Genomic DNA, 25,171 nt, shown 5'->3' on the forward strand with positions numbered 1-25,171 from the left:
AGTTCATGTGAAAATATATGAAGTGAGAAGCACAAAAATGTTTCTCATATAATAGAATGAACGATTTTTGTGTAATTAGTATAGTATTTACAGTATATAGGAAAAAAAATTGACCAAGACTGCGCATGCTTGGAAATTAAATCATACATTACAATACAATACATTACATCACTTCCAAAGTTGTATTTTATCTTACGAGAATTTTTGGTAACTTTAGTAAGCTTTTAGTTTTCAGTATGAGACTAGCATGCAAAAAACTCATTCGTCCAATATTCTCATTGTGTGTAGTAGGCATAAGCCATTATCCCACCAACTTTTAGCCCAAAAAGGACTCCCCTTCACTACTGACAGGTAAACAGAGCAGCAGGAGAGAGAAGTTAAAGCAAATATATGTGACTGGGGGAAGGGGCATTAACTCCTTCCCACCGGGCCTATTGCAATATGATGGCCAGGCAGGATCCTTATTATCCTGGTAGGACGTCATATGAAGTCCTCCCTGGATCGCACCCCACGGGCCACTCTCTGGCGTGATGTGTCACACAGCCGATGACTTATCATTACACAGGCTAGCTGCCAGTGTCATGTGTCTGCTGTGACCAATCACAGCAAATCACATGACAGTTGTAAACAATGAATGGCTTCCTTTCATGACATTTATTGCTTACATCTGTGTTGCTAGCTGTCATTGGTCACAGTGATCACATGGTACCATGTACCAATCACAGCTGTTCACAACAATAACTACTGAATGAATCAGCTGATCGGTTGTTTATACCAATGACATTCACTGCTATAAGCAATTATAATGTAAAAAAAATTATCACTTGCCCTGAATAGTACTACGTTGCTATGGTAGCATTGTATTGCTCTGGTCACAGGAGTAAAAAAAAACTAAAAAAACAGACAATTTAAAAAAAAATGTTTTCTCAAAAAATGAGATTGGCTGGCATTAGCATTGATCGATTTTCACATATATACCATAGTTTGTGGACTCTATAACTTTCCTACAGAGTAAATAATAAACACCGATTTGGGTTATTTTCGCCAAAGAAATGTAGCAGAATACATTTTAGCCAACATTTTTATAGAAAGATTATTTAATAGCATAGTTAAATCCGTGTATTCTTATACTCCGAGACAGAATAGTTTACAACTTATGGTAGAGTCACCATTGAGGTATTTGTATATGGTCATCATATCTCCTCTCAAGCGTCTCTTCTCTATTTGTAAAATAACAGAAATGAAGAAAAACTTTTTTTTTTTAATTTTTGGTCTTTTTTCGTTTATAGCGTAAAAAATAAAAACTCCAGTGGTAATTAAATACCACCAAAAGAAATCTCTGTTAGTGTAAAAAAAGTGATAACAATTTCCTGTGTGTACAGTGTTACAATTGAACATTATTTCCTTTGAAGTAAGCACCTTGTGAGTGTACACAATGCTCCCACTGATTTTTCCATTCTTCATAGCATCCCTGGAAGTCTTCAAGTGGGATGGTGTTCAGAACCTGCGTATTGGCTCTTTGAACGTTATCCACACTACCAAAATGGTGCCTCTTTATCTTTGGGAATATGAAAAAGTCACAAGTAGCGAACGCTGAGCTTTAGGGTGGATGGGGAAGCACCATGATGTGTTTTTTAGCCAAAAATGGTCTGACAGCCAAAGCACTGAGTGTGTTGTCGTGATGAAGGATCCAAGTTGAGCCGATCTCAGGACCCACATGAAAAACTCTTTGTCTCAATTGACCAAGAACTTCCAGGTAAAATTTTTGATTCACAGTTTAACTACCGTGTTTCCCCGAAAAGAAGACATACCCATAAAATAAGCCGTAGTAGGATATCTAAGCATTTGCGCAATATAAGCCATACCCCGAAAATAAGACATAGTGCTAGGCGTGGCTATGCAGCGTACCGGGGCGGAACAGTAAAAAAGACGGGCAACCCTTCTCATCTGCCCCATCATGACAGCTGCTATCTCGGAGGTGACTGGAGAGGTACGGGCAGCCCCATCAACAAGGTCGGCTCCCCCTGTCAGGCATAGAGGGAGACATAGAAAGTGAAAGTCTCCTCAATGCAGTGAGGAGCAGGACGGTCTGCTTTAGGTACCATATTGTGTGTCCTCAGGGGGAAGAAGTAAACCTGTGCCTGCCGCTTTACTCAGCACTGTGGGTCTCTCTCTCCCAGCACCAACCAGCCACAGTCTGTGGGTCTCTCTCACCCCCTACAAACACCAGTAAAACTGCTGCTCGCCACCACTGACCAGCAACAGTCTGTGGGTCTCTCTCACCCCCAACAAACACCAGTAAAACTGCTGCTCCCCAGCACTGACCAGCAACAGTCTGTGGGTCTCTCTCACCCCCTACAAACACCAGTAAAACTGCTGCTCCCCAGCACTGACCAGCAACAGTCTGTGGGTCTCTCTCACCCCCCACAAACACCAGGGGATAGGGGAAAAGCTTCAGCAAGCAGTCTGCTACTAAGCCCAGAGAGATCATCCCAGCTCCACTGTGCAGATTGGACACAGTTCTCACTGGATCCCTGATAAATATGCCAGCCCTTACACATCAGCTTTGCTGGCCTATCTCTGATCTTCCTGAGTATCTGTACCCCCAGACAAGATGAGTGCAAAAAGAAAGAGAGATTCTGTTCAGTACAAGAAAGGAATTGTGGAGGACTCCCAGGGCAAGAGTCTTACGGCTTTCTGCAAAGAGAAGAAGTTGGATATCCGAATTGTCCAAAAATGGCGGGCAGAATACGATAACCTCAGTCTACAGGTGGACAGAGGAAATGCTAAGAAGCGTAAGTGTGGTTCTGGTCGGCAACCTTTATTTCTTGAGCTGGAAGACATGATCAGTGAATGGATTGCTGACAGGAGAGCAAAGGCTTTGGTTGTGTGCAGGGCTGATATTCAAGCATTTGCCCTTGCATTGGCACCACAATTCGAAATATCCCCAGAATTCAAAGCATCACAACACTGGCTGCATGGCTTCCTTCAGCGATATGAACTGTCTCTCAGAAAATCAACAACACTGTTTAAGTTGAAAGATGCTATAGTTATTAATCGAGCACTTGCATTCAAGTCCTTTGTTGATGGAATCGACTTTTCTAAATACCAACTTTGCAACATGATTGCTATGGATGAAACTGCAGTGTTTATGGGTCAAGGAGCCCAAATGACAATTGAACAGAGGGGTGCCTCCTCAATCTACGTTCCCTCCACTGGTCACAAACGTTCACGTGTTACCTGTATTTTGGCAATTCATCTAGATGGAAAGAAAGCCACACCTCTTATCACTAAGGGCAAGAAAGATAAGATTGAACGTGTTTCCTGCATTTGTGTTCTTGGAACCGAAAAAGCCTGGTGCACACAAGCAGTTATAAGGAAGTGGCTTGATTTAATGCTGCCACTTGTTTTGTGAGGTGGCCAAAGAGGTCTGCTAGTCTTTGATTCAGCCAGCACTCACCGTGCTAAAGACATGAAGAACTTCCTTGCAGAGAGAAGAATAGATCAAATAATGATTCCTGCAGGAATGACTGCCTATCTGCAGACTCTTGATATTGCAATAAACAAGCCATTCAAAGACCATTTGTGTTTGGAAATTAATGACTATATTGAAAATAGAATGACAAGAAATTAGCGCGGAAACTTTGTGAAACCTAGCCTGCAAGAGGTCGTGATTTGGGTGAAGAATTCAAGGGATAAAATCACTGACAGTGTTGTTGCCAATGCACTCCGAGCAGGTTACGTGGATAAGAGCTGCTCATTTAATGACAGCTCTATTGCTCGACATGAAAGATTGGGGCCAATGGTTCTAAAGGAAATGGAGTCGCAAGAAATTCAGGATGGAATTCAGTGTTTGGGGAGTTATGACGATGTTCCAGAAGAAGACAAATTAACTATATTTGAATAAACGTAGATTTTTGTACCATACTTACCGGTAATAAAAATAAGACATGCCTTGAAAATAAGCCATAGTGTGTCTTCTTGAGGAAAAATAAATATAAGACAGTGTTTTATTTTTTGGGAAACATGGTAGTAGGTACAAATTTCAACATGAATGAAAAAAAATGATGACCTTTGATTTGCTCATTCGAGCTTTCTTGGGGTGAGGTGACGTGGGTGCGTGCCATTCTGAATGTTGTTTTTTCATCTCGGGATTGTACTCAAACACTCAGGATTCATCTCCCGTGTTCACGCAATTAAAAAAATCAGGTTCTCTTTCCAAACAGGTCAGCAGGCCATAGCAAATGAGTTGATGGTGTTCCTTCTGATCAGATGACAAGTTCTTTGGAACAAGTTTGGCACACACTTTTCTCATGTTTAAATCCTGAGTCACAATTTCATGAACAATTGACTTGGTATTTCCCGTCTCTTCTGCAATCATTCTAATAGTGAAGAGAAAGACCTCCTGCGCTATAATGGAAGTCCTACCACTAAGCTGCTCACACTTGCCTCAACCACAAGGTAAATAAATACACAAAAGAAAAATAGTGGAGCGCTAGTATTGACTAAAAAACATATATAACACAGTGCTAAACAGTAAATAGCTGCAGACATCAGGATAATAATAACACATGTGCATAGCCAATCCCCTAAATGGGGAATGACATATAATTATATAAAAATGTGCAAGTGCTCATAAAAAGTTCATACTATGTGAAAGTCCATAATATGTTAATTCCAAACACGGTGGTTAATATAGAACACAGTCAGCAATGTGAGGTGATCACAGTTCCAAACGGTGTGCAAAAAGATCCATAAATGGCCAGATTGGCTCCTCACCTCCTTGCTTAGACCCCTAAGGGCCAAAACACTGTGTGGGTGACCCACGTGTATTCCAGATGACTCTCCTCAGGATTGAAACAATCCAGACCCCAACTGTATCACTTCTGGACCCTCTCCTTGCTCAGGGATGCTCAAATATGAGTGACCATAACCGAATATAAATGATAACAAGAAAATATCTCCATAGTGTTATCCTGCCTTTATTAATCCAAATATTCAAAGCCAAAATGCCCACTCACATTTAAAATACATTAAAATGAAAATACCTTGTTCCCATATCATTTAGATTAGATACTGGTATACAGCTCCACTGGCTCCACGATATCTCCAAAATGGCGTCCACGCCGGAAACAACGTCACCGCATCCCGGAAATGCTGTCAATGCGTACCGACGCGCTGCGTCACGATCCACGTGACTTCCTCAGGGACCACAGATTTTCCATCGGATTCAGGTCTGGGCTCTGGCTGGGCCATTCCAAAACTTTCATCTTCTGGTGAAACCATTCCTGTTGATTTGGATGTATGCTTTGGGTTGTTGTCATGCTGAAAGATGAAATTCCTCTTCATATTCAGCTTTCCTCTACCTTCACTAAGGCCCCAGTTCCAGCTGAGGAAAAACAGCCCCAAAGCATAATGATTCCACCACCATGCTTCACTATGGGTATGGTGTTCTTTTGGTGATGTGCAGTGTTGTTTTTCCGCCAAGCATATCTTATGGAGTTATGGCCAAAAAGTCCAACCTTGGTTTCATCAGACTATAACACGTTTTCCCACATGCTTTTGGGAGACTTCAGATGTGTTTTTGTGAAAATTTAGCCAGGCTTGGATGTTTTTCTTCGTAAGAAAAGGCTTCCGTCTTGTCACTCTACCCCATAGCCCAGACATATGAAGAATACGGGAGATTGTTGTCACATGTACCACCCAGCCAGTACTTGTCAGATATTCCTGCAGTTCCTTTAATGTTGCTGTAGGCCTCTTGGCAGCCTCCCAGATCCGTTTTCTTCTCGTCTTTTCATCCATTTTGGAGGGAAGTCCAGTTCTTGGTAATGTCACTGTTGCGCCATATTTTCTCCACTTGATGATGACTGTCTTCACTGTGTTCCATGGTATATCTAATGCCTTGGAAATTCTTTTGTACCCTTCTCCTGACTGATACCTTTTAACAATGAGATCCCTCTGATGCTTTGGAAGTTCTCTGGGGACCATGGCTTTTGCTGTAGGATGTGACTAAGAAAATGTCAGGAAAGACCTACTAGAACAGCCAAACGTTATTTGGGGTTAATCAGAGACACTGTAAATGATGGCAGGTGTGTACTGACTCCTATTTAACATAATTTTGAATGTGATTGCTTAATTCTGAACACAGCTACATCCCCAGTTATAAGAGGGTGTGCACACTTATGCAACCACATTATTTAAGTTTTTTTTTGTTTACATCCCCTCCCCCCTAAAAGATTTCCGTTTCTTTTTCAATTGAGGTATACAGTTTATAGGTCACATTAAAGGTAGAAAAAGTTCTGAAAATATTTATCTTTGTCTCTTTTTTTTACATCACAGAAACCTAATATTTTAACAGGGGTGTGTAGAATTTATATCCACTGTATGTACAGGTATGTAGTGCAAAGCAGTTATCACAGAATAATGATTGTACTGACTATCAGTAGTCAATAAGTCATTGACCTGGAATAAGTAGGTATGTAGAACATGACTTTGCTCTGACTTTACTTAGTTATTTAAGGTCAATAAAAGTTTTGAAGCCAAAGACAACCAATTAAGCAGCTTTCAGGAGGAGGTTGGCAATGGCAGCCTACATAGCAATGAAAAAAAAATGTTTTCACAACAGTAAAATACCAATTATTATCACAAGATGGCAGTAATACATAGCAGGACAAACATACTGAATGAAAGCAAGATTTACTGGAATCAGTTCAGCGATGTATTGGGATCAGTTCACAAAATCATAACACATGCTATTTTCATTTTTATGTATTATTTGCAAATTATTACAATATTTTTTTAGATTAATCAAAGTATTTATGACAGAACAGAATTTACCACATGCTGATTGTTTATGCAGTATTATTTATGTAAAATTCACCACCTCGATTCTGCTCCATTAAATACCACTGTGACATTTAATGGGCTGTCTATAGAGAAGAGCAGAACATTGAGCTATTTGATGTGGAGATAAAACAAACAGTCAAAAGTAAAGGCTTTCAGTGGTGAAATAGAAAGAATAGTGAGTCAACATCTACACAATATTTATTTAGCTGAATTGAACATTATTCTGAGAAAAGGGTTATGTGAGTTATAATAACCCCCACTGGAGTAGTGAATTCACTCCATTTTAAAAGATCATCATATTAAAACATTCCTTGATAATAATAAAATAATCAAAAAAGAAATAAAGTTGCTAAAAACAAAAATGTTTATCTATATAAGGGTTTTTGGCCCTTTTAAATGGAACATGTATAATTTGAAACATATATTAAAATAAGGATTTATTCTGCACTGGCTTTATCTGGCTTCTATACTTTGGCACCACTTTTACACAAATGTGAATTAGAACGGCAGATTGAAGTCAGTGCTCCTAGTCTGCATACATGTTTAGGGTTAGTAACTCGGAAAGTGCTGGAGCCAGTGGATCAGCATGACAGCCAGACTACTAGCTTATATAGAACACAGATGATAGTAAGTAGGGCAGCACAGTGGCTAAATGGTTAGCACTTCCGCCTGGGAGTACTCGGGTCGCTGGTTTGAATCCCAACCACAGCACTGCCTGCCTGGAGTTTGCATGTTCTCCCTGTCCCTGCATGGGGTTTTCCCAGGTACTTCAGTTTCCTCCCACACTCCAAAGACATGCTGGTAGGCTAATTGGCTCCTGTCTAAATTGGCCCTAGTATGTGTATATATGAATGTAAGTTAGGCACCTTAGATTGTACACCCCTTGAGGGTTAGGGACTGATGTGAATGTACTGTTTTACGCCCCTTGAGGATTAGGGACTGATGGACTGGTTAGGGACTTGAGGGATTGTACGCCCCTTGAGGGTTAGGGACTGATGTGAATGTGCTGGTGGTGCCATGGTTGGGATTCAAACCACTGCCAGGCTGAAGTGCTAACTATTTAGCCACTGTGCTGCCCTACTTACTTACAGTGGGGCAAAAAAGTATTTAGTCAGCCACCAATTGTGCAAGTTCTCCCACTTAAAAAGATGAGAGAGACCTGTAATTGGCATCATAGGTAGACCTCAACTATGAGAGACAAAATGAGAAAAAAAATCCAGACAATCACATTGGCTGATTTGGAAAGAATTTATTTGCAAATTATGGTGGAAAATAAGTATTTGGTCAATATCAAAAGTTCATCTCAATACTTTGTTATATATCCTTTGTTGGCAATGACAGAGGTCAAACGTTTCCTGTAAGTCATCACAAGGTTGGCACACACTATTGCTGGTATGTTGGCCCATTCCTCCATGCAGATCTCCTCTAGAGCAGTGATGTTTTGGGGCTGTCGCTGGGCAACACGGACTTTCAACTCCCTCCAAAGGTTTTCTATGAGGATGAGATCTGGAGACTGGCTAGGCCGCTCCAGGACCTTGAAATGCTTCTTATGAAGCCACTCCTTCGTTGCCTGGGCGGTATGTTTGGGATCATTGTCATGTTGGAAGACCCAGCCACGTTTCATCTTCAATGCCCTTGCTGATGGAAGGAGGTTTGCACTCAAAATCTCACGATACATGGCCCCATTCATTCTGTCCTGTACATGGATCAGTCGTCCTGGTCCCTTTGCGGAGAAACATCCCCAAAGCATGATGTTGCCAACCCCATGCTTCACAGTAGGTATGGTGTTCTTTGGATGCAACTCAGCATTCTCTCTCCTCCAAACATGACAAGTTGTGTTTCTACCAAACAGTTCTATTTTGGTTTCATCTGACCATATGACATTCTCCCAATGCTCTTCTGGTTCATCCAAATGCTCTCTAGCAAACTTCAGACGGGCCCGGACATGTACTGGCTTAAGCAGGGGGACACGTCTGGCACTGCAGGATCTGAGTCCCTGGCGGCGTAGTGTGTTACTGATGGTAGCCTTTGTTACGTTGGTCCCAACTCTCTGCAGGTCATTCATTAGGTCCCCCCATGTAGTCCTGGGATTTTTGCTCACCGTTCTTGTGATTATTGTGACCCCATGGGGTGAGATCTTGCGTGGAGCCCCAGATCGAGGGAGATTATCAGTGGTCTTGTATGTCTTCCATTTTCTAATTATTGCTCCCACAGTTGATTTGTTTACATCAAGTTGCTTGCCTATTGCAGATTCAGTCTTCCCAGCCTGGTGCAGGTCTACAATTTTGTTTCTGGTGTCCTTCGACAGCTCTTTGGTCTTCACCATAGTTGAGTTTGGAGTGTGACTGTTTGAGGTTGTGGACAGGTGTCTTTTATACTGATAACAAGCTCAAACAGGTGCCATTGATACAGGTAATGAGTGCAGGACAGAGAAGGCACAGGTCTGTGAGAGCCAAAAATCTTGCTTGTTTGTAGGTGACCAAATACTTATTTTCCACCATAATTTGCAAATAAATTCTTTCCAAATCAGCCAATGTGATTGTCTGGATTTTTTTTCTCATTTTGTTTCTCATAATTGAGGTCTACCTATGATGCCAATTACAGGCCTCTCTCATCTTTTTAAGTGGGAGAACTTGCACAATTGGTGGCTGACTAAATATTTTTTTTCCCAACTGTATATAAGTACCTGAAATAAATAAATAAATATTTTAAGTTACTTAAAAAATAGATTTGGAAAACAAGGGGTTACTGCATCCTTGAGAAAGGGAGATATCTGCTCCCTCAACATGTTGGCTTCAGATCCCCCACTCTTTATTCATCAGGGTCTTGGCGAGCATTTTAAGCTGCTAGGGAATATGACTGGGGCTGGTTAGTATCTGTATAGCCATCTGTATTCCATAACATTGTAAACTGCCCTGCATGCTTATTCAGCAACTAACATGTTTTAATGGTCTGATCTGCATGTACTGCCTACATTTACGTGCACTCCTGAGTTGTTTGTATGTTCTACAGCACACCACTGCTTTTATGAAATGTAATCCAAACTTGAATAAAATGCTGTTTGTCTGGTGTGCTCACTAATCATTTGATAAGTATGTGTAGGGGAGTTGTAGGGTCTCCATCATATAGTTGAAGCCCACACTATAGCTATATATACATATGTCGCTATATTTCAGCATATATGAGATGTGCAAACCTTCCTTTGTAATTAAAAGCATCAACTATTCTTGTTGTCTGTGATTGTCCTTATACCTGGATTAGAGGTGAGCAAATCAGACTGGGTCCAGTTCTAAACATTCAAATCTTGATCGAAAGCTATATATAGCCCAATCTGGTTAACAGGGGTACCACATCCCAAGTTACAGTAAATAGAAAAATCACAAACATTAGGGATTTTATAGGCACCATAAGAAAAAGAACTAAACTTTAAAAAGGATACTTTTTTTTATAAAAAAAAATCATTAAAATCACACAAAACACTGTGCATATAAAACGTAATGAAAATTGGTCCACGTCAAATATATAAATCACATTATATTTCATTGTGGTTTATGTATTTGATATGGACCAATTTTCATTATGTTTTTATATGCACGGTGTTTTGTGTGATTTTAATGATTTCAATAATAAATGTATATATTACTTTTTAAAATGTTCATTTTCTTATGTTGCCTATAAAATCCCTCATTTTGTGATTTTTCTATTTACTGAATCTTGATCTAAATTTATGAATTTTGCAGTGAAGCCTATTGAAGTCAGTGTGGGGAGAATCGTATTTAATTCTGGCCATTTGTATAGATGATAATCAAGCAACTGAAGAACCAAAGGAATGGGAAGCCAGGCACTGCCATGGGGAACTATACTGAAATGAAACAACAAAAGATCAGTAGCTTTCTCTGCACAGAATTATTGGCTCCAACACACACTGATAATATGGCTGCTGTGAACCCACCTTTTTATAGAAGGGTGGCTGGGTTATCCATTCCACCAAATTATTGCCTTTTGTCACTCAGATGACCAGGGAAATAGGCTGTGCACTGTATTATAGGTTGTTCTTTATTTCTGGCAGCAAAACCTGTGAACCTTGGCAAACTCGAACCTCAGCCCTAAAGAAGGCGAATTTAGTGATTTGCCGTAGACTCGGAAAGCATCATCCTTTAACACCCAGGAGAACAAAACCCCCTTGTGGAAGAACCCATGCAGGGACTGATGACTTAGGCCTCTTTCACTTGGGGCCAACTCCATCCCGATCAGCTGGGGATCCACTCACAGATCCCTTGCTGATCATAGCAGAGCGGGCGGATGACACATCCTTGTATTCTCAGCTTATGTAGAGCAGACATGGCTAAAGCCCGCTCTTCTCTATGGGTGTCCAAGTGTAAACACACCCTGCTGTCCGTTTACACCCAACTGATTCAGTCTGCTCACATGGAAGAGAACAAATCCCTTTTTGTATTTTTCTTCAGTGGACCGAAACGTGCGGACGGTCTGTTATACCTGCCTGTCCATAGGGGTGAATGGACCATCCAATCAGGTCTGCCTGAAAAACTGACAGGTGGACCTGATCTGACCTGACATGTGAAAGGGACTTTATTGGACTGCCTTCACTCTTGGCATTAGGAGGCAATGTAGAGATTGTAAATAAACACCATAATAGTCATCAGCCACTGCTATAGGGTGGACTTACTAAAGGTTAGTTGACTTTGCACACGGCAAGTGCTGTTGCTTCAGAGCTTAGTAAATGAGGGGAAGCTCTGCTGACTTCCATCATAATAATGTGCAAGCAAAAATGCTGTTTTTTTTTTTTAAAAATTGTCCTTGTGTGTGATTGGGTATTTTTTGCAAAGTGAAGCATCACCTCTTTCACTAAGCTCTGGAGCAACTGCACTTCACAGAGTGCACAGTCTATTTGTCTTTAGTAAATCCACCCCAATGTGTCATTCCTGTATAACAATGGTCTCCGAACTGCGGCCCAGGGGCCGGATGTGGCCCTTTGCATGTCTTTATCCGGCCCTCGGGGCACTATTCATCTTTCTGACACCAACAATGGGGGTATAATTCTTGCTACTGACACCAACAATGGAGCACTATTCCTCCCACTATCACCAATGATGGAACACTATTCCTCCCACTAACACCAGTGATGGGGCACTATTGCTTCCACTGACACCACCAATAGAAGAATAATTTCTGCCACTGACCCCAACAGAGGGGCACTATTCCTCCCACTGCCCCAACGATGGGTTACTATTCTTCCCACTGACACCAACAATAAGGGAATAATTTCTGCCACTGACCCCAACAGAGGGGCACTATTCCTCCCACTGACGCCAATCATGGGTTACTATTTCTCCCACTGACACCACCAATAGAAGAATAATTCCTGCCACTGACCCCAACAGAGGGGCACTATTCCTCCCACTGACGCCAATGATGGGTCACTATTCCTCCCACTGACACCACCAATAGAAGAATAATTCCTGCCACTGACCCCAACAGAGGGGCACTATTCCTCCCACTGACGCCAATGATGGGTCACTATTCCTCCCAGTGACACCACCAGTAGAAGAACAGTTCCTGCCACTGACTCCAACAGAGGGGCACTATTCCTCCCACTGACACCAATCATGGGTTACTATTTCTCCCATTGACACCACCAATAGAAGAATAATTCCTGCCACTGACCCCAACAGAGGGGCACTATTCCTCCCACTGACGCCAATGATGGGGCACTATTCCTCCCACTGACGCCAATGATGGGGCACTATTCCTCCCACTGACGCCAATGATGGGTCACTATTCCTCCCACTAAAGCCAACAATGGGGCACTATTCCTCCCACTAATGCCAATGATGGGGCACTATTCCTCCCACTAATGCCAATGATGGGGCACTATTCCTCCCACTAATGCCAATGATGGGGCACTATTCCTCCCACTAATGCCAATGATGGGGCACTATTCCTCCCGCTGTTGCCAGTGATGGAGCACTATTCCTCCCAGTGACATCAGTGATGGGGCACTATTCCTCTCACTGACGTCAATGATGGGGCACTATTCCTCTCACTGACGTCAATGATGGGGCACTATTCCTCTCACTGACGCCAATGATGGGGCACTATTCCTCCCACTGATGCCAATGATGGGTCAATATTCCTCCCACTAATGCCAACAATGGGGCACTATTCCTCCCACTAATGCCAATGATGGGGCACTATTCCTCCCACTAATGCCAATGATGGGGCACTATTCCTCCCACTAACGCCAACAATGGGGCACTATTCCTCCCACTAATGCCAATGATGGGTCACTATTCCTCCCACTAATGCCAATGATGGGGCACTATTCCTCTCACTAATGCCAATGATGGGGCACTATTCCTCCCGCTAATGCCAATGATGGGGCACTATTCCTCCCACTAATGCCAATGATGGGGCACTATTCCTCCCGCTGTTGCCAGTGATGGAGCACTATTCCTCCCAGTGACATCAGTGATGGGGCACTATTCCTCTCACTGACGTCAATGATGGGGCACTATTCCTCTCACTGACATCAATGATGGGGCACTATTCCTCTCACTGACGTCAATGATGGGGCACTATTCCTCTCACTGACGTCAATGATGGGGCACTATTCCTCCCACTGATACTAATGATGGGGCACTATTCCTCTTACTGACGTCAATGATGGGGCACTATTCCTCTCACTGACGTCAATGATGGGGCACTATTCCTCCCTCTGAAGATGTGGAATTGGTAATCTGACTCTATGTCATTTTCTACTCCCACTGACAACAGTACAGCCCCCCTGAAGTCTGAAGGATAGTAAACTGGCCCCTCGTTTAGAAAGGTTGGAGACCCCTGCTCTATAGATCAGAATGCCTTGAAAAGCTACACAGGATGGTCATCCCCTCAGTATTAATTTGAAAGAACTTCGGACTTTTTGTATTGTTGTCAATATGAAGTCACTCTTTCTAAAAATGATTATATTGTTGTGATAATTAAAAGCATTTATATTCACGGTAAAGTTTGCTGTACACATTATGTGGCTGAAGGTATTTGTGCCAAGGTGGTTTTCTTTTTTTAGAACCGATGTATAGGTCTAGAGCACATCCCTCCAGTTCATATTAAGACATCCTATCCTTTATTCTTAGATTTTGTTCATATGATCAAGGTCAATTTCATCTAACATTGTAAAGCTTCGGTTTGCAGGCACTGCCAAATCAGACATTGGAGAACCTCAAGCGATCATTATAAACAGGCTCAAGGTCATTTTCTAGGGTAGTCAAGCACCAACCCTGCCGGCGTATCTTAGTGAAATTACTTCAATAATTATAAACAAGCTCCGTCATTTTTTAACCACTTCCAGTCCGGACACTTTTACCCCCTTCCTGTCCAGAGCAATTTTCAGCTTTCAGCGCTATCAATGACAATTGCGTGGTCATGCAACACTGTACCAATATGAATTTTTTACCATTTTTTTTAGACAGATAAAGCTTTATTTGGTGGTATTTATTCACCGCTGGGATTTTATTTTTTTTTTGCTATGTAAATGAAAAAGTCCCAAAATTTTGAAAAAAAGTGTTTTTCTTATAAAATTTTACAAATAATTAATCTTTCATCATAAATCTTGGCCAAAATGTATTCCGTTATCTTTTTAGTAAAAAAAAATAAATAAGCCAAATTAGTTTTTAACCAAAAATTATAATTTTTAAAAAAATTTTTTTTTTTTATATTATTATTTGTTTTTTTTTGTTTTTTTACATACTGTCACCCTAGCAGTACAGTGTCACCATCGTGACACTGTACTACTTGTGGGGGGTGATGAAGATTTTTTTTTTTTTTTTTTTTACAGTGATTGCTTTTACACCCATATAGGATGTAAAAGCAATCATTTCTCTTTCTCTCTGTCCGCATTCTTGCAGCCATTGAGAACTACTGAGTGAGCTGTGATTGGTCACAGCTTGTCACATGGTACAAGGATGTTGGGAATAGCCTTGTACCATGTGACCTCTGTGATCATTCACAGATTTCACACGTAGTAAGCAGTGATGTCACAAGTGACATCTTGCTTACTACTGTGCATGTGATTGGCCAATCAGTGATCACATGATCGGGACCTCGTACAGAGGTCCCGTCCGATGATCGGTGTTTCACTGTGTCCGGAGGACACAGCGGGCACCGGATCGCGGTGCTGCGCACTCCCAGGGAGCACGCACAGCTAGACATGGCGGGTGCCATTTATGAACGGCAACCCGCCCCTGGAGTGCCACCGTCCTGCCGTTTATAAACAGCAGGCGGACGGCAAGTGGTTAAACCATGGTCAAGCTCAGGTCCACCGGCACATCTAAGTTTGCTGGTACAGAATGTAAGGTGTGACACACCAAATTTCAAAATGACATTATCACCGCTGTGTTAGTGTACCTGGCCTTTCCACTGCCTGTTATCCTCACATTGGTCTTACAGTACATATCATCACTTAAATGGTATAGGAAAAGCAGAATTAGACCCAAAAGCAAACATTTATTATATTGCAGTTTACCAATTCTTAGATGTGATGGCTGCATTCGTCTTCTTTTTCAGGCATTCTTTTGTCTGTTTTTATCTGGTGATCCAGCCAGTAAGTCTATTGTTTTTCAAAAGAACAAGCTCTCTTGCAGAGCTATCAGTTACATAGATGAGACAAACCATTTACCACTGACAGGGGTGTTTACAGTGATCATCGTTTATGTATTTATATAAAAACTTTATCCCAAAATGAAAAAAAAAACAGCTGTAACTGCCTACAAAGTGTTAGTTGGAGTTTGGCTTTGATTTGTTAGTGTATTTAAATCTGCTAGTACACCTAAAACTCCCCTCCTCCCAGACTTACAATGCTGTTGTCCAAAGGTGCTCCTTCATCCAGAGTGGGGGCACTCTAATGCAGGAGGTGTGTTACTGGATTACGGTACTTATGTGACAGTGGGGAGCAGGTGAGGTGATGTCAAATCTGATGGTGCAGTTCTGACAGATGTCTGAATGGGGTGACCTTGGGTGCCTGAAAGTAGGCACCCCAAGGATTGAAGTGCCTATAGGCAGTTGCCTAGTGTGCCTATTGCAAGTTATATAAAGTGCATCTATATCCAAACTTGCTTTTAGTTTTGGATAGAATGGGGAAAAATTAGAACCCTTGTAAGGTTTTACTGCTATCTGGGGCTCCATTAGAAAGATTTTCCTTGGCTTTCTGCTCTGAGGACAACTTTTTACCAGACAGGAGGTGAGGGAAAATCTGCACCATGAAAACAGACAATAAAAAGCTGACATGGGTTTTGGAATACCCAAACATACATTGGTCCAGCTTGATTACATCTAATTCTTCATATCTCACATTCACAGGGTTGCAGAAATTCACTGTAGTAGTCCATGCTACAAATGGTATGCACTGGTGTCTTCTGTGTTCTGTTCGGGCAACTTGCTATCTATACTGAACACGGGGTCATTCGCTTGACACCTCCACTATTCAGAGAACATCTTGTAGTTCTTTCTATTTCATACAAGGCATTCTGTGATTGAATGAGGCAGGGATTATGACATTATCCGCCCCTCCTCTTCATCCCATCCAATCATAGAATGCCTTGTAATAAAAAAAATGCAAGACGTTCTCTGAATCGTGGAGAGGCCAAGTGTGTACAAAGAAATTATATATAAGTAAACCTCTGAGGCCCTGCTCACACTAGTGCAATTTCCCCTGGGTCTGTGGGCGCACTGTAATGGGCATCATTGGAAATCACATTATTCTGTATAGTGCCTCTGATGGACCGCCTGGCACAAAGCTTGAGTGCTTCCATCAGAGAGCTGCTTCCTCACCACTGGTACACAGGACTAAGGTATTATAGCTGGGTATTGCACCCAAGAAGTAGGCAACACTAGCTTAGGTGCAACTGGAATGTTTTATTGAACAGAAATACAGGATTTTATACACTTCAAAAATGTGGACAGCCCCCCTATGAACAATAAAGTCAAACATTACAGATTGGGATAAACATCCCACACTGATTAGGTTAGGAGGTTAAGTTGACAAAAGACTAATCCCATTATGTAGGAACCTCCAGGAGGACTAGCCAACAGACAGAAACAACAGGTGACTCAATTAACAAATGGGACAAAGACACAACGGTAAACACCTTAGTAGCAAGAGACCTCAGCATCAGGTTGTTTTGAGCTAAGTATTTTAAGATCTCCTTAGAGTCTCTGAGTCGAGGAGGGGGGTTCAACCAGTCAATGCTAGTTTGGGCACAGAGACCCCAAATCTGTATCCTGGCCCTCCAGTCCTCAGAGTCTGTGTGTTTTGGGAAGACATGGACTTGAATCCGAGGTAAAACTACTCCAAAAGGTCCCCCAGGCACACACCTCCCAAAGAATAGAGCCCCCTAAAACGCCAGGGCCCATGGTCAGTAGGCAAGAGGCTAGCCTGCAGTCTCCTCCAATTGACTTTGCCCCGGTTGGGTCTGTCACAGAGCTCACTCACATCAAAGCAACATTGTGCAAAAACTATTTTTAAAAAAATTGCACTTCACAGAGTCCATCCTTAAGTTAAAATAGAAATGGATGTTTCAAGCAATAATGATATGAAGAACGCTAGCAATGACACCAAGTAATGACTTGAAAATAAGAAACGGGGCTATGGTTAGACCACACTGAAATGTTTAGGGGGGGGATTTGAAGTAGTTCATGCAAAAAAATCTACATCATGCATCCATGGAGGAATGGTGGAATGAAAGGAGATTACACCGAGTTGATGTCAGAGACTGGAAGAAGCTATTTCCTCAAAAAGGGGCAATTCCAGCTTCTGAGTCCAAGGGGATTTTACTTTTTCAACGGTACACCATTACCTCTGTTGATATTTTTTTTTGCATAAATGATTGAAAAAGCACATTTACGTATGTTTTTATACAAGTAAATCAGATTTATTTGTAGTGTATCAGTTTGAATAAGGATCTAATGGTGTCCTGGTCAAGTATGTCGAAAAAGTCAACACTTTTCATGGAGTGTACTTATTGTATGTACAGAGATGTTCAGTAATTACACCCCGGAGGATTATTTCTCAGTTAGTCTGGAACATTCTGAATTTTCTCAGTTAGGTTTAATATTACTCCTAGTCCATGGCTTACGTTTTCTGCCTATCCTGCTGCACCCTGATTGATTTATAGACTAGATACTGTAATTATATATATTTACTTGTATCTTTCAGGTGAGTGGGCTGCAGCCTGTGTCTCGCGGGATGTATGATGGACCAGTATATGAGGTTCCAGTTACTCCAAAGTATCAAACCCCTGCCCCCTCAGCTAAATCTTCACCTTCCAAGACACAACCCCCACCTATCAGGAACCTTCACCAGTCTAACTTCAGTTTATCAGGTAAATTGGAAAAAAACATGGCAAACATATTTTGCTTTTGTTCTCTGTTGCATCTAATTCTCTATATTATTTATATAAAAACGTTTGATGTATTTGCAAGAAACCATCACAGACAAGAAAAGTCTTTGCTGCACTACCAGCTTCCATCTATCAAATTTCCTTAAAGTGTTACTAAACCCCGGACCCTGCATTCACTATATCTGGTCTCCCTGGACCCTGCATTCACTATATCTGGTCTCCGTGGACCCTGCATTCACTATATCTGGTCTCCCAGGACCCTGCATTCACTATATCTGGTCTCCCCAGACCCTGCAGTCACTATATCTGGTCTCCCAGGACCCTGCATTCACTATATCTGGTCTCCCCGGACCCTGCATTCACTATATCTGGTCTCCCCGGACCCTGCATTCATTATATCTGGTCTCCCAGGACCCTGCATTCACTATATCTGGTCTCCCAGGACCCTGCATTCACTATATCTGGTCTCCCACAGAACATGGAAATGTAATTATTTTTGTAAATAAAAACTGCTAAATACCTTTTGTCATCAGTCGTCTTGTGACTTCTATCAGTGTCTGGCCGGGCACTGGTTAATCCTCCAGGAGGAGTTTTCAGTCTCCTCTGATAGTCCTGTGAGGCTGCGTGACCCCTGACCCTCTGGCCAGATAGTGCTGATTGGCCCTATGTAGATCACATACACCCTACCAAAGAAAAAAAAAAGACTTTCTAGCAATACACAAAAAACTGAGCATGTGCAGAGTGACTTCTAGAGCTTTGTACTATCACCAGACGGACTGGGACAGTAGAAGTAGGGTAGGATCAGAGAAGACAGGATCAAACAGATTTTGTACACAATAAAGAGGATTAACTCCTTAGGTTCCACAGTGAGTATAACAAGCATGCTTTACTGCATATACAGACTGATTTTAATGTTGTGGGTTTAGTAACACTTTAAGCCCTGGTTCACATATATGTGAATTGTATGCACTTTGAACCGGCTTTCTATGGAGCCAGTTCACATATGTGCGGGCCAGCCGCAGTGTAGTTTTAAAAAGTCAGGTATGATTTTCAGTCCGGTTCAGGTGCAATAGTGTCATACACTTTAAAAAGTTGCACCTGAATTGCACCTGGACCGCTGAATGAAACCGTACCGGACTCCTTTGAAAAATTGCACTGAAACTGGCCTCGCACATATGCAAACCAGTCTAAAGGACCGATATAATGTAAAAAATTGTGTCTTGGAAACCTTATGCCTATAATATGCCTATAGTATTCAATATTCAAGCATTCCTTTTTTTATTTTACATGCCTTTATTTATATTTTTATCCTCATTTACAAGCAAGCCAAGTTGTCCAGCAAAACATGGGTTGAAACAAACTTTAGCATAGCCAGGAGCAGTTGGAGCAGCAGTTTATTTAAACAGTTTCCTGACTGTAATTTGCAGATTACTATTCCTCAGCACTAGAGTACTAATTTACATTCCCTGTTTGACAGCTAGTGAGGTATAACCCTTTCAATGCCAGAGCCGTTTTTTTTCTGCACACGTTTAAAAATCATTTTAGGCCTAAAGGTTAAGCAAAATATTATATACAGTATGTTCCGAAAGCAGACACCCTAGGAAGCAAAATTTTCAGTAAAAATCACACTAAAGTGAGTTTTAGGACAAACAAACACAATAAATTACCCAACTTTTTGGTAAAAAGACGAGGTTGTGCTGAGTAAATAGATACCCAACATACCAAACCTTAAATTTGTGTGCACTTATGAAATGGTGACAAACTTCAGTACCCTATATTTTCTATAGACAATGCTTCAAAAGCCCCTATAGGTCATCAGCGTGTGGGGCTATATGTACCATGTGTATCACAATCGTCGTTTTCATGCGTAGGCTCCCAGACGTGTGCATTCACATTCATATGTGCATATATGTTGGGGTTGGGGAGGGCTTAAACATTTTTTGGGGGGGATATTATGTGCTTGGGTGTAAAATTCTGTTACTTAACCATTTTTTTCATCACATAGGGGACACAAAGTCCAGTCAATGGGCTTCCCAGTCATTTGATTACTTTGAATAGACATGTGCAATTTGTTCTGTTATGAATCAAAATTTGGACAAAATGTTTGTTATTCGGAGATTTAGATGTAGCCAAATCTCCGAATCACCATAGTAACAAATTGCAACAAATCCGAAATAAATTATAATGAAACGACTAATTCATTTTGGATTCATTCATTTCATTTGGACCTTTTGTTAATGTTTGAAACATCCGAAAAATGTATCAACAAATGATCCAAATGGATTCCAATCCATTTTGTTTTTATTCTACATTAAAATTTTTTAAATGATAAAAAATGCACTACATATGAAATGGAAACACATTGCACTACAGTAAGACTTCTTTCACACTGCTCCATTGCAAAAATGCATATGCGCTTTTGCCACGGTGTGTTTTGCGCTTTTGCCACATTTGCCTTGTGTTTTTCCTCTGGACATGTGACTGGACAAATTAATTTAATTTCTTTCGTTAGATTATGATTTGGAGATTCTGATGGATCCACCTCCATCCCACCCAACCAGAGTGCATAAGTAATCTCCCGGAATAATAACACCAATATAGCCTATCTTCTGAAATAATTTTCGAATTACGAATTGATTCGGAACAACAAATATAAAAAAAATGAATCCAGAATCCGATTATACAAAACAAATTCCAAAAATGAATCATTCTAACATAACAAACATGAACAAAACGAAATAATTAATCTAGCAAATGAACTCTAAACAGAACAAATATTTCCGTCGTACACATTTCTTACTTTGAACACTATGACAAACAAATGCAAAGAAATGGCACAAATTTGCAGAGGCTACAACAACTTAAAAATATGAGCATGCCTCTGTTTAATACTGTAACTGGCAAGCTACAATTGTAGTACTAATAAAAATAATATACCATTTTTTTTTAAATTTTTGCCAATATGTCAGCCTATAATAGAAAATATAAACAAATCATGAAGCAATACGCTAATTACAGTTCTAGCTGAGGTAACTGATGCATATTATTGCTGCTGAATTTGCCATCTAGGCATCAATGGCCTCTGGTCACAGAAAGGATAAAGAAGATGATTTAAACCATGTGAATGAAAAGTCATCTACATAAGCAGCTCTGGAAATGTTATAGTTTGTGCCAATTCACGGTAATGTCATTGTATTCCTTGTCTGTGATAGCAGAAAACTATTTTTAAAAGGACCAATTTTTTTATTTCCCTTTAGAAATAATTTGGTATAAAGTAGCTGTATTCAGTAGTGTGACTTACTTCATGTATACTGTAGGTTTAAGGACATAAAGCAGAAGGCACAGTAAATGAAAGTGGTATAGTGGATGATTTTCCAATGCACACTTAACTTTCAGCCCAGTAATAGCCAAAGAGGACTCAGACCATTCTTATTAAAATTGACGGTGTGTTAAAATTTATTGGATTTTAAAAACCAATGAGTTAACTCATAATTGTAAAAAGTATGCAGCGCTGGTATACCTAAAACAAGCAATAATCTATACCAAAGTCTTAGATAACATAAAAGGTGCTGAATCCCAATGAAGTGGGATGTGTGAAGTGACAAGTGTAATATAGTCAATAAACTTGTGATGAAGAATATCTGTGACTCCTGTGATAGTGGAAATGGATATATATTGCACTAACCAGATAGCACAATCACTTGTGCATTGAGTATATAAGACCTACTCCTGGTTCTCTGAATCTGGAACACTGCAGACGGTTGAAGTCATCAGCGTTGCAACCACCAGGTGTCATACATCCGAATATGGTAACCAGCCTCCAGAGACACCGATAACAGCCACCAGGGGGATCATGCACAGTACCAAACCACAGATCAGCGGGTCTTACTTTCAAAAAGGGGACTCACAAGGATAAAGAGCCCAAGAGAAAGCCTCCAATCGTGTAGTATTTCTTTATTAGTCAAAAATTAGCATATAAAAGATGAATCAGACTTACATAGAATTCCAAGATGGCCGCCGTCCATCCATATAGGCCATGCAGTGTGTACACAGTAATTAGGGGCACCTCCCTAACGTGTTTCGTGTTCAGACACTTTTTCAAAGAGATAACTCATACACCTTACCAATCGATCAGCGACTGCTGCCCCTCTCTGCCAATCCCTTCATTGGCTTCCACTAACCCAACTTATAAAATTCAAAATACTAACCACAGCGTATAAAGCCATCCATAACACTGCCCCTAGGTATATCACTAACTTCATCCGCAGATATCGTCCAAATCGCCCACTCCGCTCCTCCCAAGACAGCTTGCTCTCTAGCTTCCTTGTCACCTCCTCCCATGCTCGCTTCCAGGACTTCTCCAGAGCCTCTCCCATCCGCTGGAACTCCTTACCGCAGTATGTCCGGTCAGCCCCCACCCTGTCTGCCTTTAGGCGATCTTTGAAAAATCACTTATTCAGGGAAGCCTACCCCACCTCCACCTAAGAACTGTACTTGAGCCACCTCCATCAGAACATCGCCTGCAGCTATCACCTTTGGTACCACCTCCCCCTTCCTTTAGATTGTAAGCTCCACAAGCAGGGCCCTCCTATTCCTTCTATACTGAAATGAATTGTAATTGTACTGTCTCCCTAATTTTGTAAAGCGCTGCGCAAACTGTTGGCGCTATATAAATCCTGTATAATAATAATAATAATAATAAAAAAACAAAGTTGAAAATAACTCATTTTGTAAATAAGGATCCATATTCTGGTGTGTTAGCTTTGTGAATTTAGCCCCTTGTGTAGTTCAGAGACAACAACCAATAATGCACAACTGTCAATCAGTGACACATGAATGTAGAATGAAGTTGTGTAATTGGTTACTGTTCATATATGTGGGGCAGCACAGTGGCCAAATTGGTTAGCACTTCCGCCTGTCAGCACTAGGGTCGTTGGTTCGAATCCCAACCACAGCACCACCTGCCTGGAGCTTGCATACTATCCCCGTGCCTGTGTGGGTTTCCTCAGGGTACTCCGGTTTCCTGCCACACTCCAAAGACATGCTGGTAGGTTAATTGGATCTGGTCTAAATTGGTCCTAGTATGTGTATGTATGAATGTAAGTTAGGGATCTTAGATTGTACAATTGTAGATTGTACTTGAGGGTTAGGGACTGATGTTAGTGTACAATATACATATATGTAAAGCGCTGTGTAAATTGACGGCACTATATAAGTAACTGTAATAAATATGTGTATATATATATATAAACATTTTTTGAAAATTCTTACATCATATTACCTGAATTTCAGGTGCACAGGTAGATGATAGCAACCCTCGCCGCACTGGACATCGCATCGTGGCTCCCCCTGGTGGACGTTCAAACATCACAAGCCTGGGTTGAAAGGACAGAGTGAAGAGACCTTGGAAAGAGAAAAAACAGTCACCGGAACAGTGTTCCATTCTTTGTCAGTGTTATTGAGTTGAGCCCACAGTTTTTTTGCTACTAATGAAAACAATGGTCTGTTTTGTATAGGAAAGGTGGTCATAGTACTGTGAACTGCTCTGAATGAATCGTCACACTCTTATCCATAGTCACTTGAAAGCATGGATCACCCATTGCCGTTGTAGATTATAGACTCCAGCTTTGTCTTGTAGCCGTTTCTTTGCACTGTTTAGTTTGTATGTTGTGTGGGTAGTGCATGTTTTTTTTTTATTTATTTATATGATGTAGAATGTGAGTTTGAAGACATGCCAACAATTATCTAGACACAATGCCAAGATCAACTTTGCCACCGATAACCAAGAAATGTGAACAATTTTATGTATGCAGTAGATTGCTAAATGTACCATGTTGAATTTTTTTGTACTTTTTTTTACTGTATTATGCCACAGCCAGCAATATCACACAAAAATGATGAAAAACTGGTAAAATGCACAGTCCTGAAACCAGGAATTTTCACACTTTCTTTAAACTAGAGTTGGGCAGACTCCAGTCCTTCAGTTGCTGATAAGCTGATACACCCAATGCAGGAGCAGACCTGGAACCCTTTTCTCTTCTCATAGCCCTACCCCTCATTTTTTTAAATACTATTCTCTGCCTTCTTGTGCTAACCTTAAGCCTTTTGGACAAAAGACATTTACATGAAGCTGATACTTATTTGTTGTTAGTGACTTTAACAAGAACTGGGTAGTTAATAAGACCATTCTTACAAGATGGTACTTCTGCTGTTGATAACCACAGATCTAAAACACCAGAGGAAGTCTTGCTGAGCAAAGACTTCCTTGTTCTTCTGGGCACCTCTATGACTTCGACTCCTGTGGCAGTGAAGGTTCATATAAGTTCCTGTCGTGGTGGGAAAGATTGTTAGAATGAGTGGTTTGTAGCAGTAGGTGGTTCCATTACAGGATCCACATTACCACTGGGCTTGGTTGTGGTTCACATTGGGTTCCTCAACAGCGGAAGGACAGCAGACTGCCTTATGCCTAATTTAAGCCATTCTACACAATAAAACCTCTCTGCTTAGAGTTTTGATACAGTCCATCCAAGTTAACCTAATTTTTACAGTTTTGTACAGTTTTTTTTCAGTTTGTACTTCACATTGCATTTTTACTTAGAGTTGCATATGACGTCCTAGATGTGATTCTATTACAGAATTCAAAGCTTATGGAATAAATAAGAAAACATCTTTCTTGTGTCTCATTCTTCTTTGGTTATTCTTGGGAAACTTTAGTTTAACCTAAACATTCTATACATGAACTGTTAAGACAAAAGCTTGGCATATGGAGATTTCTGTAATGTGGAAGTGTTCATAAAAAAATATCCTTCGCTTGGTAACCACTAGAAGAACTGCTACCCTGCCTTTTTTTAATTTTTATTAAAGTAGCATCTAAAGAGATAGTAACAAACAATACAACAGGTCATTACAGGGTA

The 25,171-nt window shown here is 40.9% G+C and overlaps 1 protein-coding gene across 2 annotated transcripts in view; it reads left to right on the forward strand.

Moving 5' to 3' along the window:
* The window catches only part of CRMP1 (collapsin response mediator protein 1), a 127,299-nt gene extending 102,373 nt beyond the window's left edge, over window positions 1–24,926 (forward strand). For both annotated transcript variants that reach the window (XM_089677390.1, XM_089677391.1), the window contains exons 13-14: window positions 18,074–18,239; window positions 23,550–24,926. In XM_089677390.1, the coding sequence (XP_089533516.1) occupies window positions 18,074–18,239; window positions 23,550–23,641 (258 nt within the window). In that variant the 3' untranslated portion in view covers window positions 23,642–24,926. The remainder of the gene's footprint in view (window positions 1–18,073; window positions 18,240–23,549) is intronic.
* The last annotated feature ends 245 nt before the right edge of the window (window positions 24,927–25,171 follow it).

The sequence above is a fragment of the Staurois parvus genome, unplaced genomic scaffold (genome assembly GCF_062004578.1).
Source record: "Staurois parvus isolate SC_StPar_1 unplaced genomic scaffold, SC_StPar_1.0 ptg000186l, whole genome shotgun sequence".
NCBI classification, from domain to species: domain Eukaryota; kingdom Metazoa; phylum Chordata; class Amphibia; order Anura; family Ranidae; genus Staurois; species Staurois parvus.